This window comes from Sinohyriopsis cumingii, chromosome 6 (genome assembly GCF_028554795.1).
Source record: "Sinohyriopsis cumingii isolate HCF-2022 chromosome 6, ASM2855479v2, whole genome shotgun sequence".
NCBI classification, from domain to species: domain Eukaryota; kingdom Metazoa; phylum Mollusca; class Bivalvia; order Unionida; family Unionidae; genus Sinohyriopsis; species Sinohyriopsis cumingii.
In genome coordinates this window covers 6,136,459-6,145,479 of record NC_142966.1, presented here as the reverse complement: position 1 = coordinate 6,145,479, position 9,021 = coordinate 6,136,459, and the positions used below count along the sequence as shown (strand labels likewise).

General features: G+C 40.1%; 1 protein-coding gene across 1 annotated transcript in view; it reads right to left on the bottom strand.

Annotated features, from left to right (window-relative positions):
• Positions 1 to 1,679: 1,679 nt before the first annotated feature.
• Positions 1,680 to 9,021, bottom strand: part of LOC149796313 (uncharacterized) — a 77,694-nt gene continuing 70,352 nt past the window's right edge. The window contains exon 5 of the mRNA XM_089960207.1: positions 1,680 to 1,927. Within this exon, the coding sequence (XP_089816333.1) occupies positions 1,794 to 1,927 (134 nt within the window). The 3' untranslated portion in view covers positions 1,680 to 1,793. The remainder of the gene's footprint in view (positions 1,928 to 9,021) is intronic.

Sequence of the window (9,021 nt, the reverse complement as noted above, 5' to 3'; positions counted from 1 at the left end):
ATCTGCTAGTATAATTCCTGTAAATTACTTTAACTATCTTATTAACACAGACTAGTGAGTGTTTAGAGCGGCGTACGGACAATCTTTCGATCGACCTGTGGAAACAGACTTCCGTTCGATTACAGAACGCGACTGACATACTCTCGGTGTAACAGAAGTTCTTATAAGTGGGGTCGCCTGCGATGCACTGAAGAAAGACGAAGCAGCATTGAAGCTGTAATTGTAAACTTGTAAAACTTAACCCAGGTGCACGTGTCTGGGCCCCCTTCCGGAATCGCAATAGGGGTCCACGTTTTATATCGCTCGGGATTCACTTACGCGTGTGTGTGCTTGATTATAAGATTGAAATTCAGTTTGGACAGCCCTCTGAATCCCCTCAAGGTCGACCCATTTCTGCTTCTTAAGTAAAGAGTTTATTATGTTTGGTATGTCCAAATGCTGTAATCACGAACTTTAGCTGCTTAGTCCATATAAATATTGCAAAAATATGGATGTTGTGTTGTCATCAAGAAACAGTTTCAATAGTTTTACTATTATTTCCCTTTTTGCTTGTAACCCACCGCCACCACCAATTTAAAAGACAAAAAGCACGAATGAGATAAAAGATGCACATAAATTAGACGGTTTATTTATTAAATAATAATTTCAACCCGAGTGGGACCCTAACACTACTATTGTCAGCGCGATTCATTTCAAAATGAAATTTCGGTATAAAAGAAGAACTGTTTACAAGACATTTCCAGGTCCAGGACAAGTCTAGTTTCATAAAAGGTGTGTATGCACTTCTGCACATGTATGTATATAGAATGAAAATACAATGTGGTCTGCTTCTGATATTTACAAAGTCGAATAAAGCAAAGGAAGAGAATGACAATTACAAATTTTCATTTCACGTGGATTTAACAAGCGGTGTAATTTGTATGCATTTATATGCAAATGATACAATTCTAAACTCTCAACATTATGGTAATTTACGCAATTATCCGGCAGTTACTATGTCACAATGGTATCTGAGGATATCAATTTGCCCATAGTGTACGCAACACGTGCCGTGTTGGTACAGAACGTCCGTTAAACATGAAAGGCGCAGAGAATGCCATTGTTTGGGCCACTCTGGTCACATTCAGGTTAGACATTATAAATCAATGAATGAATTGACTAAGTTCTGTGCACGTTTTTATGCCATAAAACATTCCATAATTGAAATAGGTAAGGGGTACAATCAAACGGGGAGGTATAGTCAGATGGTATGGTCGAAAAAAGTAACAGTGGCCGACAAGAGGAACCCTTTTGGGTTATGCAGGATCTGATCTGCTGGAGTAGAGCAAATTTTTTAAAAATATGATACGATTAGGGAATGTACCTGATAAAATGTCTTCTTAGATCGATATGCTGATGGAAATTTTAATGGTGCATTGTTATCATTACTGATGTTTCACCAGAGTGATAACCCAGTCAGCACCCGAAACTAAATTAGTCAGTATGTTAAATGATGCGGTTTTATTGACTGATCGGTGTTTATTGACACAGTTTGACTAAATGATTGGAGTTTACCGACTCATTTTGATTGAGGAATCGGCGTTTGCTGACGGAATGTGATGTCGATTCATATATATATATATATATATATATATATATATATATAAAGTGAACAGGGGAATAAAATGAAGCAAGCCATGTTTCATTCGTTCATTCTATTTAATTTTTCATTGATACATGATTTAAGATACACTCAGTGAAATAGGATGCAAACACATCCTCATCGTAGCCTTGAACACGTGACTGAAATCAGGTCATGGACTATTTGCATCGCAGTTAGCAGCAGTTCCATTCCCTTCCAGAAGATTCAACTGAGCTTCTGACAAATCTTCCCAACGGGCTAACGAACAAAGATCGGTCATAAATTCACCCAAGCGGTTTACCTCTCCTAATGGAATAAAAGATATACATACCCTTGAAAAAAATGGTTTGCTGTAATGAATTATTCCATTACTTAATCGTCTGGTTATAACATCCGTTAAATAGGTAAAAATATATGCTATAGTGAGATTGGAATTGTGACCTTGTGAAAGTCAGGCCTCGAGCTGCACAAACATTTTTTCTTAAAGCTGAATTTTAAATGTATGTCAGGTCTTTTTCAGAATGTTTTTATTCAATAGTTTCAACTTTTACGTATTTTATATTTTCTTCTAAAATATATATTGTCTCATGTTCCCTATTTGTTAAAGAAGCATGAAATCATTTCAACTTCAGTGAAAATTACTTTGTACCATTATCACTTTTAGACCTTAAATTTTTAATCCTTAAGTACCTTCCTCCCTATCGTGAAGAGATGTCTCATCCTCATAAACTGTTCTTATGGATTTTGTCATAATCGGAAACCCCGAACTTATACGGTCAGGTCTTCGAACACTAATTTACAGATGTTTATCGTATAGTGTCATGTATTGCGACTCTTTTATAGTGTCAAGTATTGCCACATTTTATAGTGTCTAGTATTGCCACTATTTTATAGTGTCAAGTATTGTTACTATTTTATAGTGTCTATTATTGCCACTGTTATCGTGTTTAGTATTGCCACTGTTATCGTGTCAAATATTGCCGCTCTTGGATATTGTCAAGTATGGCCATATCTAAAGATGAAATATAAATATGTCCATTAATCCATCATGTGAGTCATCAGTCTATATTTTAGTGGCTTTTAGAATTGATTTCCATATCCAGGTATTTAGTGTCTTTCAATTTTCTCTAAAACTGATGTTTTCCTCTCTAAAGACGAAGAATAACGTTCAATATCATTCATGTTAAGAACATATTTCGAGCGTTCTCTAAGATAAATCGTCCCACATAAAATGTTTAATTTATCTGGTTATATATTTTAAATAATTGTTTGAAATTTTTTGTATTTCATTTGTCATTTATTATTTCACAACTGTTGGACGTTTAGAAAGTGTATCTATAGACGTTAAAATCAATTTATATCTATATAATTTTCTTTTGTTTTGCTTTCATACGATGGTTATATGTTGGTCACTGATCGTCAGTGTCCTTCATAAAGTGTCCTTACTGGAAACGTATTTGTTTCCTTTTCTCATAATATCGTGTACATGTCTCCATATATTTTCTTGTCATTCACATAATTCAGTGTAGTCTGGATCATGTAGTACCTTTTGATCTGATGTTTTCACTGTATGATTTATGTAGGATAAATGGTACGCATTTATCTTCATAACTATTGCTAATGTTAAATTCTTTATTTTTTGTCTATTTTAAACTTATTATCAGATGCTGGTATTAAAATCCTTACGACGTCAGTATTAACTATTCCTTACCCCATATATATGTCCCATATATATATATATATATATATATATATATATATATATATATTGTAAATGATTTTCGCAGATTGCTATTATAACCTACTGTGATTCCTATTTTCCTGAATGTATCATCTGATAGTAATTCATTCCATCACCATCAAATGCACAGTTTTCGTCTAACTTTGGAAACTTAAAATATCCTTGAAATCATATTAGTAGTGAAGGGGGGCACTTTACGTACAATGGGAATTAGCATTACAGATCCCCCCTGGGTTAGATTACGTACAATGGAAATTTAACATGGCGAAAAATCGTGGGTCAGATTACGTACAAGGGGAATTAACATGGCGATAAATCGTGGGTCACTCTACGTACAAGGGGAATTTAACATGGGGAATAGAGTTTGGGCTTGTTTAGGGACAAGGGGAATGGAACATGGGATTTTTTTTCTTTTTTTTAAAAAAAAAAAATTTTAAAAAAGGGGTAGGCAATTCAAAGACTATCTCTTTTCGAGAAATATGGCTGGCCCTGAAAAGGGCCTTTGGGTTTATGTTAATATTAATATTAACATAGATGGCATCTGTCACGTCTTCTTCTTCTTCTTAAACTCCTTCTAACTGCCGGTCCATACACAAGTACCCTCTTGAGACATCCTTGTCTTTCTATATAAACTCTCCTCATCCATAGACTTGTATCTGTCCTATCAACAACAGTCCACTTGGACCGGACATACATGAGCATGTCCGTCCTGAACATCATTGTTGACACAAGGGTTGAAGATTGAACGTCGGTCCACATCTTGAGGCTCCGAGAAACAGGTGAATCAATGCAGTGAACGGCGCTTATTTATAGGCAGAGGTAGGATTGAAACGGATTGAGTTCATTCACCAATCCGAACACGCGTTACAAAATTCAGCCAGCCGCATCCAATCCGAAGAGAGCAGTCTGTGACGTTATGTAGTCAATATACATTTGCTAGCGCTTGTGTGCAGTCAATCTATGCGACAGTGATTCAACATGACGGAAACTCAGAAAACGATCCATTGGGGTGCACCAGCAGGGGAGACTGCCCAAGGGAACCCGGACTTACTTTCAGAAGAGGTGAATTGGGATTTTGTGGATTTTCTCTCTTCGCAAGAATTTGTTCCGGAACCTGCGTTACCTTCTTCATTACCGCAAGTGGAGAATTTTAGACAGAGACAGAAAGAAGAATTGGAGAAATTTATACAACGACAAAAGGAAGCGGAACAAGCTTTTCTCCTACAGCAACAGCAAGAAGAAGAGGTAAGAAAAAAACAACAGCAACAACAGCAAGAAGAAGTAGCAGCAAAGAAACAAGAGGGTGAAAATCAAACGGTCACGGTACTGTTGGACATTTTAGCGGAGATAAGAAGTCTGAAACAAATGTATCAGACTTCTTTATCACGACCGAAGAGAATACGACCTTCCCGAGCTAAACACGTCAACCCTGTGACTAAGCCTACCGTACCACCCTTAGTGATTTCAACTCAATCATCATCAACATTACGTAGTCCAGAAGTAGGCCTTGGCCGTGGCAAAGGCTTAAGGCAGTTAAAGTTGATTGCTTAAACTCACCCCTACACCATAAAGAAAAAAGGCCCTTTTCAGGGCCACCCACATTTCTCGAAAAGAAATACAATTTCAATTTGCCAATAACTCCAAAAAAAATAATTAAAAAAAAAAAATAACCCACCCATTTTACCCTTATAGTACGTGTCTGTGTATGAGTGCGTGAGTGTAGCTTCTTATTTTGAAATCAAAACTCAAAGACACTTACCTTATATCATTAATTTATTCTTTTCTCCATTTTTTTACAATCCAATTCACAATTCACAACACAACACTTTAATTAAAAGTTCATTCACTTCTTCTGTCTCCTTGTTTAGTCTCTCTGTTTTTTGAATTTTTTCACCGTCACACTCTTTTCCTCTTCTTCCTCCTCCTCGCTTTCTTCCCTTCTTTTTTTCTCCTGTTTCTTTTTCTTCACCTGTCTTCTTTCTTCCTCATAAGAATCCCTCTCTTCCTCTGAAGAATCCCTCTCTTCTTCTGAAGAATCCCTCTTTTCTTCTGACTCCTCTTGTTTCTTTTTTGGGCAATCTGGAGACCAATGTCCTTTTTCTTTACAATAATAACAGGTATCTTGACTTTTGTCTTTTTTAGCCCCTGTTTTTGTTCTTTTTTGACGGTCTGGACACTCTGAAGACCAATGCCCTTTCTTCTGACAGATATAGCAAGTATCTTGACTTTTATCTCTAAAGGAAGGAGAGTAGTCCGTAGGCTGGTCTGAAGAGAATTTTCTAATGACCCCTCGCAAAGCTCTGACGAAACGTTCCATCTGGTTAGTCTCTTCCATCGTTGTGCTCGGCTTGAGAGTGAAATGAATAGTGAAAGGACAAGACACACACCCTTTTATATACGCTGGTCTGCTATGACTATAAAGTAGCTCATGGTGTTTGAACTTGAGTCATTTGACTTTTTGCTTTCAAGATGAAACGATCTAATTCATTCGAGAAGAAAGAAGAAGAAAGTAAGAGGCAGAAACGTGATCTATCGCCTCGTACCAGGGCTGAAATCTTGGCACAAATTCATGCCAGTGATTTTGAAGAGGACATGAGTGAACCAGAATCAGAACCCTCTAAACCAAGTTCACCACCCTTAGTCAACCCTGAAAAGTACTATTCCATTCGAGAGACGGAAAAGCGCTCCTCTAGAAAATTTAGAACCACGGCTTACAAATACACAGTGAAGTTTAAAGATTTCAAGGCTGAAGTGCCGTTAGAGAAAGCAGAAGTGTTCATCACTGAGGTGTGGGATTCTTTGCTCACTGCACTCAAGCAGCAATGTCAACCCAAAGAAGACGATCGCTTGAGACTTTCCATACAACACGACGGTTTGAAATCCCCTGTTTGGATCGAGTTTAGCACCCCTGCAGAATTGACCGCTTCCAAAGTCATGGACAAGATTCAACACGTGCAACAATCTAATGACCAGTTTGACATCACCGATGGAAAAGCCACATTGGACATGACCCACGTCTCTCCTCCTCAAGGAACTGGACGCAAAAAGATGTTATTGGTGGACGACCTTCGCAACACCAAAAAGAGTCTCGTCCGAATTAACAACTCTCATGACCAGATGTGTTTAGCCCGTGCCATCGTGGTGGGACGAACCTATGCCGACAAGAACGACACGGTAGAATGGAAAAGAACCTGGAACACTATTCAACGTTCCCATCGAGCCAAACAACGAAACGAAGCAGAACTCCTGTTGCAACAAGCTGGCCTGTCCAAAGACACACCCTGTGGCATTCCTGAGATGCAAAAATTGCAAGATGCCCTAGCTCCACGCTACACCTTAAAAGTGCACCCTCAAGAAATGCGCGGACCTCTGTTGTTTCGAGGCCAAGACTTTAAGGACGGAAAATACATTCATGTTTATTATCACGATGACCATTTCGATACGATTACCAGTATCACCGGATTCCTGGGATACAGTTATTACTGTGAGAAATGTGACCCTGGTTATAATAATCGAGAGCAACACAAGCATTGTGGATTGAAATGCTCAGGATGTTTGGCCTCTTTACCCTGTCTGAGCGAAGAACCAGTGCCTTGTTCGACTTGTCTGCGCACGTTTGTTAGCCCTACTTGTTACCAACAACATCTGAAAACGCAAGGTTCACAGAAGAAATGCGCTTGTCAACTCCTGAGATTGTGCCCTACGTGTGGACAAGTCATGCGTACCAATAATACCAAGGCACACGTATGTTCAGGAAAGAAAAAATGTCACATTTGTCACCACATCGTGGACTTGGAACACCAATGTTACGTGCAAAAATACCAACCCCCACCAGAGAAAGAGGACAGTCACAAGAAGAAAGGCAATTTCATCTTTTTCGATTTCGAATGCATGCAAGAGACCGGTATTCACATTCCTAATTTCTGCGTGGCTCATCGAGCGTGCGAGAAGTGCATTCAAGAACCTATCTTCAGTCATTGCCCTCACTGCAGCAAGATTCCTGGAGGGCGTGAAAAAATCTTTCGGGGACCAAACACGTTAGCCGATTTTGCCCAATGGGTCTTAGACCCCATCGACAAGACGTGGAGCCAAGAGGACATCGAACTTTACGGAGATTGTCATCGTCATGCCACAGTGATGGCTCACAATTTCTCCGGATACGATGGACAGTTTCTTCTCAGATACTATACGGAACAAGGCACCGAACGTCCTAAAGTGACTTTGAACGGAGCCAAAATCATTTTCATGCAAGTGGGACAAGTACAGTTTAAAGATTCGATGAGTTACTTGGCCATGCCTTTGAGTCGAATGCCTAAAACGTTTGGAATGACAGAAACGGCTAAAGGGTACTTTCCACACTTTTTCAATACGGAAGCCAATCAACATGCCGTTCTACCCCATTTGCCTGAGGCTCACTATTACGACCCCGAGAACATGCGTACCGAACAACGAGAAGCTTTCTACGCTTGGTACCAGATTCACGCCTCGGACCCTTTCGACTTTCAGGAAGAAATGCTAAAGTATTGTCGTTCCGACGTGGACATTTTACGGCGTTGCTGTGGAAAATTTCGAGAACTGTTCATGGAACACGGAGGGGTCGATCCTTTGAAAGAAGCTTGCACCATTGCCAAAGCGTGTTCCCTAGTGTATCGACAACGATTCATGCCTGAAAACACCGTGGCTGTCATCAGTCCTCAAACGACCCACTTTGTCAAACGTGAATACTCGGTCAAAGCCCTACGTTGGTTACATTACTTGTGCGACAAGGAAGACAAGTGGATTCAGCATGCCCGCAACGGAGGGGGCGAAAAGACCATCGGAACGTATTCGGTCGATGGCTGGGACTTAGAAAACCCCAAGATCGTGTACGAGTTTAACGGTTGCTTATTTCACGGATGTCCCGTCTGTTACCCTGACCGTGGCATTAAAAATCAGTTTTTGCAACGAACCATGGAAGACTTGTACCAGGACACTTGTCAGCGACGCCTAAAGTTGGAACAGCAAGGATATCAAGTGGTGGAAATGTGGGAACACGAGTACGATCACCGTATGAAAACCGATCCCGAGTTTAAACGCCTCGTGGAAAGTTACCAGTTCATGGACCCGCTGAACCCGAGGGATAGTTTGTACGGAGGAAGGACCAATGCCACCTGTTTGCTGTACCAAGCCGACGAAGAGAAAGGAGAAGAAATCAAATACTTGGACGTGTGTTCGCTGTATCCCTATGTGTGCAAATATTGTCGCTTTCCCGAAGGGCACCCACAATTGTTAACGGAACACATCGACCTGAAAAACATTCGACAATACGAAGGCTTGATCAAGTGTAAAGTTTTGCCTCCCACGAACCTATACCATCCCGTCTTACCTCACCATTGTCAAGGCAAACTGATGTTTCCCTTGTGCCGTACTTGTGCCGAAACGTGCAACCAAGACCAACCTTGTCAGCACAGCCAGGAAGAACGGGCCTTGACGGGAACCTGGGTCAGCGTAGAATTGTTCAAAGCTTTGGACATGGGATACCAACTGTTAGAAGTGTACGAAATTAGCCACTTTCCCAAGACACAACAGTACCGCAAGGGTGATCCCAGTCAGAAAGGCATTTTCGCCGACTACGTGGATGCCTTTTTGAAACTGAAGCAAGAAGCCAGCGGCTATCCTT